Here is a 21,317-nt window from a genome sequence, read left to right on the forward strand (position 1 = left end):
AACAGTGTAAATTTGCTGTCCCCTCAAAATAACTCAGCACACAGCCATTAATGTCTAAACCGCTGGCCACAAAAGTGAGTACACCCCTAAGTGAAAATGTCCAAATTGGGCCCATAGTGTCAATATTTTGTGTGGCCACCATTATTTTCCAGCACTGCCTTAACCCTCTTGGGCATGGAGTTCACCAGAGCTTCACAGGTTGCCAATGGAGTACTCTTCATCTGTCTCTTCGACATAACGGAGCTGGTGGATGTTAGAGACCTTGCGCTCCTCCACCTTCCATTTGAGGATGCCCCACAGATGCTCAATAGGGTTTAGGTCTGGAGACATGCTTGGCCAGTCCATCACCTTTACCCTCAGCTTCTTTAGCAAGGCAGTGATCGTCTTGGAGGTGTGTTTGGGGTCGTTATCATGTTGGAATACTGCCCTGCGGTAGCATGATCCCAGTCTCCGAAGGGAGGGGATCATGCTCTGCTTCAGTATGTCACAGTACATGTTGGCATTCATGGTTCCCTCAATGAACTGTAGCTCCCCAGTGCCGGCAGCACTCATGCAGCCCCAGATCATGACACTCCCACCACCATGCTTGACTGAAAAATTATCCAAACTTTATTCAATTATAATTCGTTATTATTATTTTAAATCAGAGGGGTTTAAAAATAGTTAACCAATGATAAGCATTAAAAAGAGCTTGTCAGTAAAACTTCATAACGCCATTGGATCATCAAGCTTTCAGCGAAACCTTGTAACTTCACCCCGCCTCCATTCAGATTGACGCCAGATCCTCAGAGAGTTCTTTGCCATGAGGTGCCATGTTGAACTTCCAGTGACCAGTATGAGAGAGTGAGAGCGATAACACCAAATTTAACACACCTGCTCCCCATTCACACCTGAGGCTTTGTAACACTAACGAGTCACATGACACCTGGGAGAAAAAATGGCTAATTGGGCCCAATGTGGACATTTTCACTTAGGGGTGTACTCACTTTTGTGGCCAGCGGTTTAGACATTAATGGCTGTGTGTTGAGTTATTAACTGAAGTTATATATAACTGTGAGATACTGTATATGTATATATAAAACTGATTTCTCATGTAAAATTCCAGTTATATCAGAAATTTTAAAATTACAATCAGGAAAGTAATGTTAAAATGTGGGATAATATAGATTCAGATGCATTCATCAAACAGGAAATAGAAGGTCAAGTCAAGCACTTTACATTATGGGGTACATTGTTCGATAAAGTGTACTCTGTTGTATATTGAACTTTTTAGAATCATTTTGAGAGATTGCTTATTACAGAAAACACACATATTGCGCAGTTTGCATATTGCAGATATATTATGAATAATTCCTAACTATTCCTAACACAGCTTTAATCTGTAGAATATGTATTTTTAATATTAAATAGCTAGAGGCTTTACATAACATCAGAAGATGTGTTTAAAACGTGGCTACATGTGTGATGCAATTTTAGTGTGATTCAGTTCTGAGCCCATTCATTTACTGCAGAGATTTACTGCCAGCAGCTCTGTAATAAAACCTAAAACTAAGCTTGTTGGGCTTCATCTATATTTATCTCTGTCCATCTGTGAACATGAGTCTGGAGGCTGGTGTTTCAGATTGTATTGGAAGGCTGCACAAATCTCTATACACCTGCACTGGTATGGTCTGAGAAACATAGAAAAAGAACTGCTGACTGGTATTTTTGTTCCTCCAAAATGCATGCAGACTGTATATCTGCAGACCTCTATTGTATACTGTACATTCACAGGTAAAAATAGCAAGGGTGGGTTACCCATGAACTCAGATGCCCTTCCTTTAGTATTTTAAGAGCAATATCTTGTTTAGCAAAGGTCACAAGGCACAGGACCAGAATAAGTGGGCGGCTGTGTTTACAGCGCAAGCAATATTTTTCCACCACTGACAAAAAATAAATAAAATAAAAAAGAATGACAGTAGGAAAAATCTGAAAATATTAAACAATAACTGATTGGAGGAGTGATCAAGCTTTCATCTAATATAGGCCTACACACACACACACACACACACACACACACACACACTGTTACTAATCTCAACTAACCATACAATACAACCATACATGCAAACAAATAAAACTTAAAAGAGAACTTTATATTTTACATATTTGCACTTTATATGCACAACAAAATAATTAAGTTTATTATTATTATTATCAGATAGAATAAGTAATTTAAAAATACGCCATTAAACCTATCGGGAATCAGGATCATCTATAAAAGAAAAACTCAATTTCCCATGATGCCATCGGCTCTAATGTGCGCTGGGTGCGCGTTCTACCGGAAATACTGTTGTTGTGCCTGTGGATTTGATTTGTACAGGGCTGCCGTTTTACTGGCCTTACGGTAAGAAATCTCCAGCCTGCTATGCAAACCCTCCTTTCACTGCATGTCACAGATGGATATTAAACATATGATCTATTGACGTGTGGTTCGCTCTTAAGTTCCTTTAGCACAGATATCGCTCAGCTGAATACAAAGCTAATGATGCTAACTGCTTTAGCGTCTCCTTTTATTACATTTTTTTATTTTCTCTTGTCAGTTTCTGCAACAAAACAGTTAAATGAACTCGTAACGTTTTAACGAATTATGCAAATAAAAGGCATTTGAATGGGATTGAACTATTGGTTTATTTTGGGCCGTTACCGTGATATACAAAGCTAAAGTTTAGCATGTACAATAAATTACTTAATATTTATGTAGATAAAAAGCCTTTTGTACAGAAATTCAGAGGTTAGAATAATTTATTAATTATAAAACAAACTCAAAGTGATTTCTAAGGTGTTTAAAAGTCTGTGTTTTTATTTATCATAATATTAACAGCCAGTTTGTACAACTTCAATAGAAATTTGTCACAGTAAATGCATTTATTAGTGTGTGTGTGTGTACATACATACATATACACTAGAGGTCGACCGATAGTAGATTTTACCGATAGCTAGGTTGGACCACACTGGCCGATACCGATTAATCAACCGATAGTTTTCAAAATGGATACTGAAAGAGAGCTAGTGCTTTACTATTAAAAAAAAAAAAAAAGCAGCAACAGTACTGAACCATACTTTGTAAATGACTAAAAATATTAATATTATTTACTATATTGATCATTAAAGTTATTTCATAGTTTGCTAATGTTAAAAGAAGTTTAAAATTTAATAATGTAGCCTATTAGTAGCTAAAAGTGAATGTTGAAATGAACACACTCTAACAAGGAACAATACTTCTACAGTTTTCATTAATACTATGAATGGACTATTATTGTTAAGTGTTACCATTTAATTTAAACAGTCATGCTTAAAGATGGCCATCTTTAAATACCTACACAAGGCCATAGCATTAAAATTACGTGCATATGGAATATTGTATGTGTACTGACACACTTTATTTGCGTCTATTTTTTAACACTTGATAATTATCTAATCCAAAAAATAAAAAAGTTAGTCACACAACTCAGAGGTAACACACACAAACACACACACACCAGACGCTTTGCGTTCAATTCAAGTGGCGGTCTAAAACAATTTATTTAATCACCAAACGGACATAAGTTTGCTTCAAGAATGAACAATGTGGCATAAATGAGTTTGAAGTTCGGTGTTTAAAAAAAAAAAACAGAGCAAGCGGAAAGAGAACGCGCGATCTGTTTTACAGCTCTGTAGATTTCCGCCTCTAGAGGCCGCTCTCGTACTGTATAATGCCAGCAGACCCTTCTCAGCCACTCCAGCAACGGTTGCAAACCGGAAAACTATCGGCATGGATTTTTGCCGATAACCGATAGTTGTGGCAATCAACTATCGGTGCCGATTAATCGGCAAAACCGATGAATCGGTCGACCTCTAATATACACACACACACACACACACACACACATACATATGTACATACACACACACACACACACATATATGTACATATACACACACACATATGTACATATATATATATGTGTGTGTGTGTGTGTGTGTGTGTGTGTGTGTGTGTGTGTATGTATGTATGTACGTATGTATATGTACATATATGTGTGTGTGTATGTACATATATGTATGTATGTGTGTGTGTGTGTGTGTGTGTGTGTGTCTAATAAATGACTTGCTTTATTTACATTCTTCCGGCAGCTGCAGAAACCAGAGAAAATGAGCAATGGATTGGTTCAACTGCAATCCAGCTCTCACCATAAAAATCTGCTCAATGCCATGTGGAAGCTGAGGACCATGGGAAACCTGTGTGACATCACGGTGCAGGTGGATTTTCAAGGAGAGCTGGAGGAGTTTGAAGCCCATCAGGTGGTCCTCGCCGCATCCAGCGGTTACTTCGAATCCCATCTGTTAGCTAATGACCAAGTGAAAAAGATATTCTTGTGTGACATCTTACCACATGCATTCGAGAAATTCTTAGAGTATGCGTATTTTGGAAAAATCAAGGTGGAGAAAAGTTACATCAGCACAGTACTGCAAATGGCTAAACTCCTGAAGTGCCAGGACTTAGTGGATGCTTGCGAGGCAGAAATTCCCAGCAGCGTTTCAGATGAATCTCTGCAGAAAGATGGAGTGGATTCAACTGCTCCAAATACTGAAGTCAAGACAAAACAAGAATCTGTGAAAAGAGCGATGAAGAGGAAAAAGTCTTTAAAAGTGCCTGAAATTGTGAAGGAGACAGAACCAGACAGGAGAAGCAGCAGGTTAGCGGGTCGCAGAGTGTCTGTGGACTTTGATCTGAAAAAGTCAAAGATGCAAGCAGAAACCCTTGATGAATCCGACACAGGAGAAGAGGAGCAAACGCCACAAGATCCTGAGGCAGAATCATCGCAGGACGCACTGGGTGAAAAAGACACTTGTGATGACACTGGGTCCGAATCATCTCCTGATGTGCCTGAGGAAGACCCTCAAGAATCAGACTTCCAGCCTAATGAGGAAATGGACGAGGCCGATGAAGCCGAGAAGGAAGTCAAGAGAGGAACCGCAAAGTACAGATGTGAGAAATGCAGCCGTTCCTTCTATTATGAGAAGAGCTACCTGAAGCACTTGAAGGTCAACCACGGGGTCCAGATGGACACCACGTTTCGCTGTGACATCTGCCAGCAGACGTTTGCCAACCGCTGCAACCTGAAAATCCACCAGCGCCACGTGCACAACGACGAGAGGCTATTTCCCTGCGAGATCTGCAACAAAACCTTCAAGCGCAAGAAGGATGTGACCCGGCACAGGCGGCAGGTGCACGAGGGCGGCACAGACAGACACTACTGCCACATCTGCGGCAAATCTCTCAGCTCCAAAACCGCCCTGACGCTGCATGAGAGGACACACTCAGGGCACAAACCCTTTAAATGTGATGAGTGCGGATCCAGATTCTCCCAGAGTTCAGCGCTCAAGACACATCAAAGGTAGTGGGCAACATCAGGGATGCACTAGTTTAGGCCATACAATTAGTATGAACAAACCCCAAACCCTACACCCAAAATATTAGGGTACTCTACAGCGTGTTTTGCACAAGCAATCACAAAATATAAAAATCAACATAAAAAAGTTGTTTTTATGTAATGGTTAATAACCGATCATAATATAATATTTGCAAATATATTATTTACATTTATAAATATATGTATCTGCTAAATGCATAAATGTATGTTATATCTTCCTCAGAAAATGTCAAATAATTCAGTCGTTTTTATGTTATAGTCAATGACTGACCATATTATAACATTGGCCATCATATATTATTTTATAGAAGAAATACTTCCAAGGCACTCACAGGGTGGAGTAAAAAGCCTTTAATATATTGGGCTTAAAGCATTACAAATAATTAAAAGTAGATAATTTAATTGAATATGTTATATTTACATTTATGAATAAAAGTTTCTGCTAAATGCGTAAATGTATATTGTATTATATTATATTATATCAGAAATGTGGGCAATCACAAAATTGTAAAATATAGTTGTTTTTATGGTATGGTCATATTAAGTCATATTATTCAAATTTATGAATGAAAGCATCTGCTTAACACATAAATGTAAATTATATAATATACCATTTAATTTAATATATAATTTACATGTATGAATAAGTGTCTGCTGAATGCAGAATATTTTATTATATATATATATATATATATATATATATATAGTGCTGCTTGAAAGTTTGTGAACCCTTTAGAATTTTCTATATTTCTGCATAAATATGACCCAAAACATCATCAGATTTTCATATAAGTCCTGAAAGTAGACAAAGGCAACCGAATCAAACAAGTGAGAGAAAAATATTTTCTTTGTCATTTATTTATTGAGAAAAATGATCCAGTGTTACATATCTGTGTGTTGCAAAAGTATGTGAATCTTTGCTTTCAGTATCTGGTATGACCCCCTTTTGCTGCAGTAACTGAAGGTAAAGTTTCTTGTAAATGCTGATCAGTCCTGCACAATAACATGTAGGAGTTTTAGCCCATTCCTTGATGTTGGTGGGTTTCCTCCTATGAACTGCTTGCTTAGGTCCTTCCACAACATTTTAATCGGATTAAGGTCTGAACAGTGGCTTTCTTCTTGCAACTCTGCCATGCACACCATGGTTGTTCAGCGTTCTCCTGATAGTGGGCTCATGAACATTAACATTAGCCAATGTGAGAAAGGCCTTCAGTTGCTTCGAAGTTACCCTGGGAACTTTTGCAACCTCGCAGACTATTACGCGTCCTGCTTTGGAGTGATCTTTGTTGGTCGACCGCTTCTCGAGAAGGTAACAGTGGTCTTGAATTTCCTCCATTTGTACACAATCTGTCTGACTGTGAATTTGTGGAGTCCAAACTCTTTAAAGATGGTTTTGAAACCTTTTCTAGCCTGATGAGCAACATCAAAAGTTCCGAGGTCCTCAGTAATCTCCTTTGTTCGTGACGTGATTCACTTCCACAAACATGATCAGACTTTGATAGATCCCTGTTCTTTGAATAAAACAGGTCACGTACTGACATTTGATATTCATTGCACTGACTGAAAACACCTCTGCACAGATGGACTCTAATTTCACCTTTAAATTAACTGCTAATCCAAGAGATTCACATACTTTTGCCACTCAGATATGCAATATTGGATAATTTTCCTGAATAAATAAATGACAAAGAAAATATTTTTGTCTCACTTGTTTGATTGGGCTCTCTTTGTCTACTTTCAGGACTTATATGAAAATCTGATTATGTTTTGGGTCATATTTATGCAGAAACATAGAAAATACTGAAGGGTTTACAAACTTTCTAGCAGCACTGTGTATATATGTGTATATATATATGAGTAAACAACCATTATATAACATTGGCCATTATATTATATTATTTACATTTATGCATAAAAGTGTCTGCATATAAAAAGTTTATATTATAATAGTCATGCAGAAAGATTATATACTAAAAATTGGTGCATTCATATTTATTTGATAGCTATGCATCCCAACTGAACATCATTTACTATTTACATATTCCATCTTGTATTTTTAATCCAGGATCCACACCGGAGAGAAACCTTTCGCTTGTGACCTCTGTGATGCCAGATTTACCCAGAACCACATGCTGTCTTATCACAAGAGATGCCACACAGGTGAGCCAACTGATTCCTGTGACATAAAGAGAAATAATATGAGGGCAAAAGTTGACGACTTCCTCTTCTCTGTCTAGGCGAAAAGCCGTTCATGTGTGAGAACTGTGGGAAGAGCTTTGCATCCAAAGAATACCTGAAACATCACAACAGAATCCATTCAGGATTCAGACCCTACAAATGTGAAACCTGCGGAAGAGCGTTTGCTCAGAGGAACTCCCTCCACCAGCATATGAAAATACACACAGGTATCCTTCACAAATTACCCAATATTGATATGCATTTCACTCAAAAAGTGTGAAAATGGTCTTTGAAGTCACACGTACTAAAGCATATTGATAATGTAAAACAATTTCAACTGCAATTTGATGAAAGACACCAATGTGCTATAAATAATTGCATTAGAAATATAGTTCTAGATTGGCAATTATTAAGCAATGCACAATTGATGTACGGTTCACAGGTTTGTGTATATTTTACAAAATGCATGATTATTAAATCCAAAACTTATCAGCTGACACCGCCTTCTTCACAGGTGAAAGGCCGTATCATTGTAAGGACTGTGATAAGCAGTTCACTCAACTCAACGCCCTGCAGAGACATCAGAGAATCCACACGGGAGAGAAGCCGTACATGTGCAGCATGTGTGGAAGAACGTTCACTGACAAATCCACCGTACGCCGACACACCCTGGTAAAGATCCTGCCACGCTACACAGCTCGGTTTTAGAAGTGGGTTTATAGAGGCTATAAAAAAAATATTCACGCCCACAGGCTTTAAGTTCATTGCATTACATTAAATAATGATGCATTGATCTATAAATGGTGCAAAAAGTCCAGAAAGGGCTGTAAATATTTTTATAGGCACCAGTATGCATATAATAAATCCCAACTAAACCTGTTACTGAATTTCCAACATGTACACTACCATTTAAACGTTTGGGTAAGATTTTTTTATTAAGAAATTAATACTTTTATTCAGCGAGGGTGCATTAAATTGATTAAAAGTGTTACAAAAGATTACCATTTCAAATAAATGCTGTTCTTTTGAACTTTCTATTCAAAAAATTTGGAAAAAAGTTAAATGGATTCCACAAAAAAATTTATGCATCACAAGCGTTTTTAACATTTAAAATAATAAATGTTTCTCGATCAGCAAATCAGCATATTAGAATGATTTCTGAAGGATCATGTGACGCTGAAGACTGGAGTAATGATGCTGAAAATTCAGCTTTGATCATAGGAATAAATTACTCTTAAAATATATTCAAATAGAAAATAATTATAAATGTCACAATATTACATTTTCTTTTTTTTTTTAGAACACATTAAATCAATGGTAAATGTCCTGTTAGCAATTTCAGAATGCACCAGTTCCTCTTTTTTTGGTTATTAATAGTAATAAGCCTGGGCTGACAACAAGCAAGTTAACCTAGTAGGGATTTAGTAGTTTGCATTGGGACTCAGTATAACCAGACTTTTTCTCTATGCAGACCCATGACAAACAAACTCCATGGAAGAACTACCTGGTTGTTCTGGAGGGAAACGTTGAAGACAGAGCCAAGAAACCGAAAGGCTCTTCTCAGAAGAAGGACAAGGCGTCCGCTGCTGTTTCCGAAGCGCAGGCTCCTGAGAGCAACACACAGAAGACACAAGAAGTCTTGGCTGTGTCCGGAGAGCCCGTGACCATTTCCGGAGACTGGGCCGGACCTGGAACCATCGCTCTGGTCAGCCACACGGCCCTGGGCGGCCTCACGGTCATCCAGACCGAAGTTCCCGCAGGCACGCAACTGCAGCCCTTAGTCACCACGGACGGCACCAGTGTGATCTCTCTGGATGCTTCTGCGGTCGGGATGCCTGTGACCGTTCCCTTTTCCATCCCCATAACGGTCGCGCATTCCATCGGAGTTTCTTCATCGATATCCGGTTCCGTGCCCATCACCGTGGCCGGTCACGTTTCAGACGCAATACTTGCTCCGGTAACGACTGTGACGACATCAGAAGCCGAAGCAACAGAGAATGGTCTGGCTGAGTGTATGTCAGTCCAGGCTGTTACGGTGGGAGAGACGGACTGTGCAGACACCCAACAGGAAGTCAGCGAAAGCATTCAGACTGCAGAGGCTTCAAACAACATGGAAATCTCAGTAGGAGAGTAGATTCTACCTGCTTTAGTTGCAAATACTTGTTAATCATGTCACAGTCAAGCTTTGTTTTAAATTATCAGCTGTAAATACACTTTTACTTTATAAAACGTGTAACGAGTACAATTCTTCAATCACAATGTTCAATTCTGCTCAGGTTTGTTTTTGACAACATATACGATTTCCCCTTCCATTTCTAGGGAACATCTTGTCATTAAATGATTTTTTTAGTGATTCTTGTAAAAACAAAAATTAGCTTTTTGTCAGTAATGCTTTTTGCTGCTATTTATTATGCTCAACACTACATCAATGTGAACTGCATATTATTAACATAATACTCCATTTTTAGTACCCTATTACGTGTATAATGATTTGCAGTCATGACAGCGCTCCTTAAAACCACTCAATAAAGTGTCAATTGAATTCAGCTTCCCTTTTTTATTTTTATTTTTATTTCTAATTTCTTATTTTTTTACATTTTTGATTTAGTTTTGGATTGAAATATAGAGATAAGTGATTTTAATTTTATATTTCTATATGATAGATACATATATAAAATGATAAATATAGTTATATACATATAATTTATTTTTAATATATAATATTATTAATTATATATATATATATATATATATTTAAATGTGATATTTTATTTTTTAAATATTATTTATATACACTTCTTATGGTTATTTTTCTTAACTTGCCATATTCTTTGAGTTTTCGTCAATGTTGCAGCACACACATTGCTGGAGTTGCTCACCAAAAATGTAAAACTATTTTGTAGCATTACTAGGCAGTATAACAGATTTTCACTTGCTTGAATCATGTGGCCATTTCAGTATTGGTTTTTATTTCTGTACATTCTCACAGACATTCAGCAAAGACATCAGTTGTTCTGTGGGAAAGTACATTGTTTGGTACTGTAGGTCTTCATGGCTTCTTAAAAACTCTAGAATATGGTAAAATACAGACATCACGACACGTAGAACACAGATGACATGCGCTACTAAAGACCACAGGAGTGAAGAGTGTACATGAGCTATGCATTCAAAACACGACACACACAGAGAGCATGTTAATAAAGGTTATACAAGGATTTTACAAACACATCAATTTCAGTGCTGATGGAGATGATAGACAGTGTAAAAATATAATGTTAAATAATTTGTTTTACTAATACAATATTATTAGACTAATAAATATATTTTTGACTAATAATATTATTAGACTCATAATATTATATGACTAATATTAATAGTTCAGATAATAATTTAATTAAATAAATATACATTTAAGAAAACAACCCAAGAGTTAAATTTCAGAGAGTGGATAAAAAAAAAAGTACTTCCATCAGGTATGACACAAGACATTTTTTTTATTTATTATTTAAATACCAATTCAAAATGGTGGACTGTGGAAAACTGAAATTTTCTCGGTCCTGCATGAATGTCTGATGTTATTAATAGCTGCATTTTGAGGCCTGCATGCCAACTAGTGAGCAGACTACAAAAAACGGCACAAATAAAAACAATATCTAAATAATAATAATAATAATAATAATAATAATACACGATCCCGCTGCACTGACGGAATAATTATATCTGTACAATTCATGCAGCTCTAGCACGTCGCAATTCAGTGACCGTTGCAAAAGAACTCGAGGACTATCTCAAATCCCCACTGTATACTTGAATTTCCCTTTCCTAAATCGGTTCACTCCATGTTTCCAGAAATACCCTCGTAATGCGTAACAGAGAAACCGGAGCAGATCTTTGAACTGGAGTGCTAAATTTTTGATATGTGCTATATTATATAACTGGATATCAATGTAACAGTACAGGCTTATAAGTATATTCTCTAGAAATGTTGCAGCAATACATTTTGACATACTGTTTTGGGAAACCCGGACTTGGCCATTGCACAAAACTGATGTGAAATGGAAGGGGGGAAGGAGGGTGCCATGCAGTGGGTGATCGCCCCACTGTCCAGATCATTTTAGGTCGCCCTCGTCCCCCTGAATGGTCTTCTTGATCCGCAGAAGCATGGTGGTGAGCCACTGATCCAAGCGTGAGATGGAGTCGAACTCCTTCACCTGAATGAACACAGTACAAGATTTCTGCGGTTAGCGTCACCAAAAAAGACTGCAAAACTAAGAAACTGGCCAAGTAGATATAGTGTGTTCAAGTCCTCTTGGGATGTTTGGATTTATGAATACGACATCAGATGTGTTCAAGTTACTTGTCAGAGAAAGATGGCAATGTAACTTTTCAGCAAAAAAAAAATCTAGAAAAAAATTGTTTCATCTACTTCTACAAAATGATGAATAAAGAACTGCACATCAGATGTGTTTTTGCTCTTTTATGTTTTTATCAATTTATGAAGGTACTGTAAATTGAATTGTTTTATATTCTATTATAATTCTACAATACTACCATATTTTGTACATCTAACTCAGCTAGTTCAGTTTTATAGTAGTGCTGTTAAACGATTAATCGCATCCAAAATAAAAGTTTTTGTTTACATAATATATGCGTGTATACGGTGTATATTTATTATGTATATATAAATACAAACACATGCATGTATATATTTAAGAAAAATATGTTTACATATTAAATATATTTATATATAATATAAAAATTAAATATAAAAATGTATATACAGTCATGGCCAAAAATATCGGCACCCTTGGTAAATATGATCAAAGGCGGCTGTGAAAATTAATCTGTATTGTTAATCCTCTTATTGATCTTATTTATAAAAAAAATAAAATTAAAATTAAAAAAAAAATCACAAAAATCTAACCTTTCACTGGATAATAAGAATTTAAAATTGGGGGAAATATCATTATGAAATAAATGTTTTTCTCAAATACACGTTGGACACAATTATTGGCACCCCTAGAAATTCCTATGAGTAAAATATCTCTGAAGTATATTCCATTCATATTCACAATTTTGAGCACTCCAGGGTGATTATGAACATGAAATTATCCAGCCATGGCTTCCTGTTTCACAGAAATATAAATATTAGGGAAAGCAAAGCCCAAATTCCCTTAATCATCCATCACAATGAGAAAAAACAAAGAATATATTTCTGATGTGCAGGAAAAGATAATTAAGCTTCACTAATAAGCGAAGTGGCTTTAAGAAAAGAGCTAGAGCAGTGAAAATTCCCATTTCCACCATCAGGGCAATAATTAAGAATTTCCAATCAACATAAAATGTTATGAAACTGCCTGGAAGAGGACGTGTGTCTATATCGTCCTAATGCACGGTGAGAAGGAGAGTTTGAGTGGCTAAAGGACCACAGCTGGAGAATTGCAGAAAATAGTTGAGTCTCAGAGTCAGAAAACCTTAAAAAAAAAAAATGTGTCAAACAGCACCTACATCACCACATGTTGTTTGGGAGGGTTTCAAGAAAAATTCTCCTCGCTCATCCAAAAACAATCTCCAGCATATTCAGTTATCAGACACGACTGGAACTTCAAATGGGACTGGCTTCTGTGGTCAGATGAAACTAAAAAATGAGCTTTTTAGCAGCAAACACTCAAGATGGGTTTGGTGAACACAGGGATAAAAAGACCCCATGTGTACAATGAAATATACTGCTGTATTTTTGATGTTGTGGGCCTATATTTCTGCTGGAGGTCCTGGACATCTTGTTTAGACACAAGGCATTATGGATTCTATCAAATACCAACAGATAAAAAAGTGACTGACTCTGTTATAAATCTTATAATGGGCCATGTTTGGATCTTCCAACTGGACAATAATCCAAACACAAACTTCAAAAACAACACAGAAATGGGTCACTGAGCACAAAACCAAGCTTCTGCTGGTCATTCCAATCCTCTGACCTGAACCCTATAGAAAATGAGTGAACTGAAGAGAAGCACCACCAACATGGAGCTGTGAATCTAAAGGGTCTGGAGTGATTCTGGATGAAGGAATGGTCTCTGATCTCTTGTCAGGTGTTCTCTAACCTCATCAGGCATTATAGGAGAACATTTAGAGCTGTTCAACTGGCAAATGGAGGTTTCAAAAAGTATTGAATAAAAGGGTGCCGTTAATTGTGGCCAATGTGTATTAGAGAAAAACATTTATTTCATAATGATATTCCCCCCCATTTTAAATTCTTATTATCCAATGAAAGGTTAGATTTTTGTGAATTTAAAAAAAAAAAGATCAAAAGGATTTAAAATGCAGATTACATTTTCACAGCCTTCTTTGATTATATTTACCAAGGGTGCCGATATTTTTGGCCATAACTGTATATGTAAATATTTTCAAAATATATACACTGTATGTGTGTGTATTTATATATACACATAATAAATATACACAGTACACACACACATATTATGTTAATCAAAAACTTTTATTTTGAATGCGATTAATTGTGATTAATTGTTTGACAGCACTATTTTATAGTAAATGAAAAAAAAAAAAAAAATTTCAACAAATTTATCGTCAAGACACTAAATGTACTGCGTCTGCAATATTTTCTCACTGATACAACAAAGAAAGTCCCTTCTTGTAATTTCAACACTGTGGGAATATTCATGTGTGTTCAACAAGTAAATACGATCTTTTCGACGTGACTTGAACACATCAACAGTCCCGATCCAGACTCATGCCAGTGGTTGAAGTATTAAGTACTTTAACGTTGAAAAAATTGTAATTAAATTTACTTTTTAAGAAAGATGATAACAAATGTATTTTTAAAAAAAGAAGCTGAAGTTAAAAGTCATACCGCTTCTGTGAAAGCCTCTGCGTTTTGCTCCTCATGGGCATCTAGAAGTTTCTGTAAAAACAAAACCTCTTGTAAGGACAACAATAAATATTAATTTTTGAAGGTGGTGCAAAACTCGATTGCGAAAATTGTATTTTCTGAGTGGTTTTTGTCATGATACTATGCAATTGCTAGGGTGTTTTGGGTGGTTGCCCATGGTCTGTCAAAGGATTCGGGAATTAATGAGGGCTTGAGGCAAAAATGCCATCAAAATGAACATAAATGCCCCCAAATTAAAAAAAAACAGACACACAGAATTGCCCTTCACAATTCAAGTGAAATATGAAAATTACAGCATTACATTCAGATATGCTCACGTTGCATCAAAGATTTCATTTTACACATGGTTTTTGCTGCACTATCATTGACTGCTTGAATGAGGAACATTCTTTTCTCGCTTTCTGTATATAATTTATTCTCAATATAAATAGCTATTTCGTTTTTTCACGCTACTAAGATAACCAATGTGAAGTCTTGATTTTATGCTAAAAAAGACTAAAAGGATTTGTAATATCTTACTTCACGTAGGCTATTTAAAATTACAATAATCTCATTCATAACATTATGCAACTGTCATGTAAATACATGTAGGCCACCTCTGAGCTGGACTAAATAGTTTGTGTAAGTGTAAATAAACAGGCCATGTGAGACACCTTAACAGGCACCTTAGCAATGTAAATATTGCTTTTGTTGATTGGTAACAGACTACAGTATTGTGAGTGGCTGAATGAATTGCCTCAATTTAATTATTTCTAATAAAAAAACAACACGGATGCATTTAATAAAGCAATAAGGCCTTTCAATGCAAGCAGACTTTACCTACTAAAGTCTAAACCACCCCAATTACAAAATGTGTTTTTATATGCTGGAAACTCTATTATCACAAACCTTCAGAAGCTTGCATTCTCTTGAATCTGAGAAGGCAGGAAACATCTCTTCATACTTTCCAACAGCGAGCTACAGCAGAAAAAAAAGACATGCATATTATCTGCTGCGGTTCTCCATATATATGCGTGCATTATGACCTGACGGAGAGCTGACCTTTGCGTTGAGCTCGTCCACGATGAAGTGGCACAAGGAAGCTTTGAAGAAGTATTCTTTGGCGCTGTATTTCAGCAGGGGATTGTCCATGGTGTTGGTTCCAACCTGTTTACAGACACAGACAGGAATTCCCGAGTGATCTAGCGAATGCTGGTGAGCGAGTAATGTGGTAAGAATCTGCAGGAGACAGACAGATGGCTTACCTGCTCATAAATCTCTATTGCTTTCTGGTACTGCTCTAACTGAGCGCTGTATGAAGCCACCTTCAGCAGACACTTGTTTGCAGAGCTGTAAATTAAGCAAACATACCATATCAAAGGTTAAAATAACATTCAAAATGCCTTAATTAACCTTAGAAACAAAGTGGTTAAACATGGCAGGAACAAAAAGACCTTGATTATTTGGCTTCTGCTAAGCAGGCTTACCTGTTTGATTCCTCTCCTTTGTAATAGTCAGCAGCTTGTTCATAATGTGCAATCGCCTTTGGACAATCAAAAACAGAATCCTCAATTTTAAACGGTGAGTGACAGAATTGTTTACATTCACAACAAATAACTACAGCCGATAACTATCAGAAGACAACTTCAGAAAAGATTATAAAAGCTGTTAACATTTGTAAAAATGTATTATGTGTTATTTATTATATTATATTCTATTCCTCATTTGTAAGTCGCTTTGGATAAAAGCGTCTGCTAAATGACTAAATGTAAATGTATTAATATTACTAATCTATTATTAACAATATTACAATAATTGTATTAATAATACAAATCAGTTATTATTGATATTAAAGATTAATTAATGATCTATTATTGATAACAATAATAATAAATTGTAATAATTGTCAGTAATATTTTTTTTAATTATTATTATAATTAGTCGGCGCCAACAGCCTTGTGAGCAGCGCACCAACATATAGCACCAACATTACCATTACATAATATTAAATGTTATTTTCTGTGAAAAAATATATTATTTTCCTTTTTTTTTTTTTTCTTGACTGTTTATGAACTTGCTGGGAAAAGAAAGAGTGTGACCTCAATTAATACATTATAAGCATTTATGATCAATAACTATTTATTATTATTATTATTATTATTATTAACATTTTTGTTATTGTTATTAAATAATATTATACATTATTTTCTTGACTGGGTTTTTGCTGAGAAAAGAACAAGCGTGACCTTAAATATTAAACATAATCAGTGTAACACTGTAAATGTACTAAATTTACACTTCAAGCCTTCATGTTGCTAAGATAGCAAACTGGCTAAAATGTATTTTGAGATGAGCAAAACTTCAATCAACATCTGTAAATCCAGCTTATGAATATTTGTTAAATTAGAAGCATCAATCCAGCTGTTTTTGTGTTTTATACTTATACTACTTATAATTCAACGTCCTACAAAATATAGCTGTCTTACAACACTCTACATTCTCAGCATGAGATGCACCTTCGGTTTACACTAAATAAAGATTTTTTGTACCTTCTCAATGTCCACCAGCTCTGACTCGTACACCTCAGCAATTGTGATATGATGCTTGGCTGCGATGGTGAATCTTCCCTGAAGACAGAACGAAGGAGACTTTATAAAACGGACTGTCACTTGAATATCTCAGTCAGTATCCATCAAGCTTTTCTTTCTGAACATCTACATGCTTTGGTGATTCCATATGTGCTTTGGATACAGATTCTGGGCCTCATCTGGGGACGTTTATGACATTTTTTTTCCAGATTTTGAATAGGGGAGGAATGCCTCACTGTCTGTTATAAAGTGTTCTGTTAAACTGCTCTTTGGGAGTTTCTGCAATAGTTGGTGGATTTCTAGACAGCTAAAAACATGAACTGCTGTTTAAAAATCTCCATGATGATGAAACACAGTACAGCAATAGAACAGCCTGGATGAACATAATATGAACTATGATTTTGACTGCTACAAAAACATCTTACCATGTCTGTGTAAATATCAATGGCTGCGTTTAAGCACTTGATAGCCTCTAATCGCAAGCATTAAAGAGAAGGAGGAGGAAGAGTTAGACAGTCAGACTTATGATCAATGATATAGAAATAAAACAATTTATCTAAAGCCGCTTTATGTTTATTCAGTGTTTTACTCCTCAACCTACTCTTTTAGATTTAACAAATTAGTCAAATGTAATTAATTTGATTACCTTTTTAATCAATTGACAGTCCATATACGTAAATGTATAAACATGCACTTTATCTCTCTATTGCATACACAGCTACACTGCTGAATTATTGTCTAAAGAACAGTTTACATTGTTTACATTTCTAATAAACTGTATGTTCAAATGCGCACTTTCTTTGATTTTTGCAACACATTTTTGAGTGGACTGTGCCATCATTTCTACCTTCACAAACTAATATCATCAAAAACTTCTAATATTAGTTGCAATGCAGCATTCATTCTTATGCTATACACAGTCAAAAGGACAATATTCTTTGGCTGAGCTTCACTGTTCTGATGTTCTTAAAACTTCCAGTACTGATATTGTTTTCATAAACTGAAATAGAACTGAAATGAAATAAAGTTACTTAATTACTTAAAATAAAATGGGGGGGGGGGGTGTAAATGAGAAAGGATTTATATAATATGAGTATTATATGATAACTGAAATAAACAAAATGCTGAAGTATTAAAATAATAAAAACTAAACCTAAAACTACAAATTAAAGCTATATAGAAACACGATTAAAAATATATTAACAAAAATGACAAGCACATAAGTTTAATAAAAATGAAAGAAAATAAAAAATAAACTAAAAAGGGTATTTCAAAATATTAAGAAATAATATATTAATACCAAAATAACACTGTTCAGTTCACACAGAAACAACTGTTTTATAAAAATGAGATTAATTTAATGAATCAATCCACTCAGCATTAAAGTGATAGGATAAACTTGTTTAGAATTATATGACGGATCAACAAGTCATATATTATATATTCATCTTGAGATGCATCAACATCGGTTTACTTAGAATAAATCAACTGATTGTCATGAAGCTGGGAGTTAACATGTGATTCTGTGGCCTCACCATGTGGATCTGCCTTCTTGAAGGCGTTTCCCGCATCGACGTAGCTGGTGGCCGAATCGTGTTTATTCTGAAGCTGCATGTGAAGTCTGGCCGCCTGACAGAAAGCATTGCCTGCAGCTGGACACAAACACACAAACCTCATCAGAAGAATATGAATATACAATAAACATCATAAAATATTACAAACAAAGCTGTAGAATTATTCAAGATAACATTAGGGTAACTTCACTAATGAGATTATATTCATTCAGAAATATTTATATTTTAACAGTTGGACATATATTAAAATGCACAAATTAAGGGTTCGTATTCAAACTATTTGAATGTATATTACATAACGACATTTTAAGCATTATATAATACAATAATGCTTGTTAAAGATGAAGTATGTCATGTCTGCACCACTAAAAAGCACATACCACTCCAGTTTTTGGCCATTTTGAACATGTTGGCTGCTCTGGCGTACATCTCACATGCCTCTTCCACTTTGTGATTTCCTCTGAAAGATGTGGGAAGATGCAGTTATATCCTTTTTCCACTTTAATATCTTAATGAAAACTATGTTTTCCTAATAAATCTACATGCCAGAAGGTAAACACTTTATTAATATCGGTTAGAATTTACCAGTAAAATTTGATTATATATATATATTATTGGGCTGAGTCAGAAAATTATAGCTGGTAATAAACAGAAAGGCCTAGATAGATAACTTGTGTCCTGGTGGGAATATTCAATTGGGTCAGTTTTTAAGTGCCTCATATCATATTAATTAAAACTATTTGAAATAAATCCATTTCACAACATACTAGGTCAAAGCTTGTTTACTATAAATAAGACTGAATATGTTTCATCTCATTTTTCTGTCGACACCAGGCTGTTACAAAAAATACAGATATAAACTAAAGAATGGATTTAATCGGCCATTTTTGTAAGGTGTAAAACCATAAGTTATAACTATTAAAATAAACATTAAAATTTATCTAATTTATTTTAATAAATGTAATATTTAGTTTTATTAATCATAATATTTATAATAAGTACACTTATAAATATTTTATTGTCCTACGTTTACTATGAATATTAAAATAGTACCATATTTTATTTCACATTAACTTTACATTATTATTACATAATGTGCAACAGATTAAAAATTCAAGTACATATATAAGCATTAATAAAAAGAAAATTGAAGCCCATATATAAATATGGTAGTACCACTGTACATGTGTTACCTTTCTGTTAATAGAGTGACATAAAACCAAAAATAATTATGTAAATACTGCAGCCACTGCGCCACTAATGCGCCAAACACAAAACACTTCACTTAGTGGCCCAATCATGAAACCACATCAATTATTATCATTATTTAAGTCATTATGATCTTGCAAAAATCGTTATTTAAAAAAATCAGCTCTACATTGTAATGAACAAGCCCTTTTTTCTATCGATTGATGCGCAAAGCGGCCTGTCACTGCTTGGGTCCTTGTACAATAAAATTCCTATATATTTGTAGTTTTTATGCAACTAAAAACTCAGTATTAACTGGTAAACATAAAACCAAAGGTTAGCAACATGATCATACTGACAATATGATATTTTAACAGACTAGCGGGCTGATCGGATAAACAGGGAAGGAAGCATGTATTTAATCTTACCCAAACATTCCTCCTAAAAACGAGCCGGAAGACTTCACTTTCTTATCGGCTTCAGCCATAAGCTGAATTGCCTCCTTTTCTTTCCCGGAACTGTCCATTATTTCTGTGGTTAAACGCACAGATAAACACTAAAATCTCTTTTCGTTTATCTACCCGCTTCTCTTGCGCTCTGTCACTATGGCAGCGGGAGATTACTGTCATTGCGTTTATTAAGCGTGGGCGTTCAGGACGCTCGAGCAAAGCATTATGGGATTTGGAGTTTTGCGACCAAGCTTAAATAAACAGCCGTTAAAAAGAATCGAACACAAATAAACTACAACTCCCATATACACTCATAAATGCGCGTTACGTAATATAGCACTATTATATTGTACGAAATTATGCCTGACTTCATATTGAAATCATTGTACCCGCAATTTTATAAACTTAACGTTATAAGAACAACTATAACTAAACAATAGCTGAATTAATTCGCGATTTGTAGTCGTTTAAATCTCTAGAATATGGTCAAATTATTATTATTATTTATTTTTATTTTACTTTGATTAGATTTGTAGTTTACTTTAGGTAGATTTTGTGAAGATAAAACATTGTAGGCTTGATTTTGGTTCATTATTGGTTTGCACAGCTCAAATAGGGTACAATTTACATATATAGAGAGCATGTTTTCATCACAATATTGATTAATCAGCAACAAGGTCCCTGAGCACTAGATGGTACTGTAGTAGATCACCAGGCTCGTTCATATTCCGAAGAAAACCTATTTAGAAAAAAAAAGAAGGCTAGAAGGGATACAGCAAAAACTACTGGGCATGCGCACATCAATTATAGCGTAGGCTAATTTTTCTCACACTCTACAACAATAGTTACTGTTTTTGAATTATTGTAAGGGGTAGGTGTAGACGTTAATAATAAAAAAAATAATAATAAAATAAAAATACACCTGTAATATTTCGTTTTTACTGTATGATTTGGACATAGCAAAATCATTTGCTAAAGTAGTCATTTAAAAT

General features: G+C 35.2%; 2 protein-coding genes across 3 annotated transcripts; one reads left to right on the forward strand and one right to left on the reverse strand.

Annotated features, from left to right (window-relative positions):
* The first annotated feature begins 2,291 nt into the window (after nt 1-2,291).
* On the forward strand, nt 2,292-10,176 carry gzf1 (GDNF-inducible zinc finger protein 1). Its single transcript, XM_058757032.1, has 6 exons — nt 2,292-2,386; nt 4,156-5,420; nt 7,522-7,616; nt 7,694-7,861; nt 8,149-8,306; nt 9,106-10,176. The coding sequence occupies exons 2-6, from the start codon at nt 4,174-4,176 to the stop codon at nt 9,766-9,768; spliced, it is 2,331 nt and encodes a 776-aa protein (XP_058613015.1). The 5' UTR covers nt 2,292-2,386; nt 4,156-4,173; the 3' UTR covers nt 9,769-10,176.
* Nucleotides 10,177-10,582: 406 nt separating this feature from the next.
* On the reverse strand, nt 10,583-20,504 carry napbb (N-ethylmaleimide-sensitive factor attachment protein, beta b). 2 transcript variants are annotated; one of them, XM_058756879.1, is made up of 11 exons: nt 20,305-20,504; nt 19,069-19,148; nt 18,650-18,766; nt 17,540-17,586; nt 17,076-17,153; nt 16,014-16,069; nt 15,792-15,876; nt 15,589-15,693; nt 15,436-15,504; nt 14,509-14,559; nt 10,583-11,845 (listed from the first exon to the last, which is right to left on the reverse strand). In XM_058756879.1, the coding sequence occupies exons 1-11, from the start codon at nt 20,400-20,402 to the stop codon at nt 11,744-11,746; spliced, it is 888 nt and encodes a 295-aa protein (XP_058612862.1). In that variant the 5' UTR covers nt 20,403-20,504; the 3' UTR covers nt 10,583-11,743. The 2 variants fall into 2 exon arrangements, with proteins under 2 accessions (XP_058612862.1, XP_058612863.1); XM_058756880.1 differs by lacking the exon at nt 17,540-17,586 and having other exon boundaries at nt 20,305-20,365.
* Between the last annotated feature and the right edge of the window lie 813 nt (nt 20,505-21,317).

Source organism: Onychostoma macrolepis, chromosome 20, assembly GCF_012432095.1.
Source record: "Onychostoma macrolepis isolate SWU-2019 chromosome 20, ASM1243209v1, whole genome shotgun sequence".
NCBI lineage: Eukaryota > Metazoa > Chordata > Actinopteri > Cypriniformes > Cyprinidae > Onychostoma > Onychostoma macrolepis.

What these genes read in the sequence shown, in the direction of transcription:
- gzf1 (XM_058757032.1), top strand. Translation starts at nt 4,174, where the DNA reads ATGAGCAATGGATTGGTTCAACTGCAATCCAGCTCTCACCATAAAAAT. An exon ending in GCGCTCAAGACACATCAAAG is followed by an intron (nt 5,421 to 7,521) that starts GTAGTGGGCAAC and finishes TTTTTAATCCAG; the next exon opens with GATCCACACCGGAGAGAAAC. An exon ending in GCATATGAAAATACACACAG is followed by an intron (nt 7,862 to 8,148) that starts GTATCCTTCACA and finishes CCTTCTTCACAG; the next exon opens with GTGAAAGGCCGTATCATTGT.
- napbb (XM_058756879.1), bottom strand. Translation starts at nt 20,402, where the DNA reads ATGGACAGTTCCGGGAAAGAAAAGGAGGCAATTCAGCTTATGGCTGAA. An exon ending in TGGACGAGCTCAACGCAAAG is followed by an intron (nt 15,505 to 15,588) that starts GTCAGCTCTCCG and finishes TTTCTGCTGTAG; the next exon opens with CTCGCTGTTGGAAAGTATGA. An exon ending in CAGAGGCTTTCACAGAAGCG is followed by an intron (nt 11,846 to 14,508) that starts GTATGACTTTTA and finishes GTGTTCATTCAG; the next exon opens with GTGAAGGAGTTCGACTCCAT.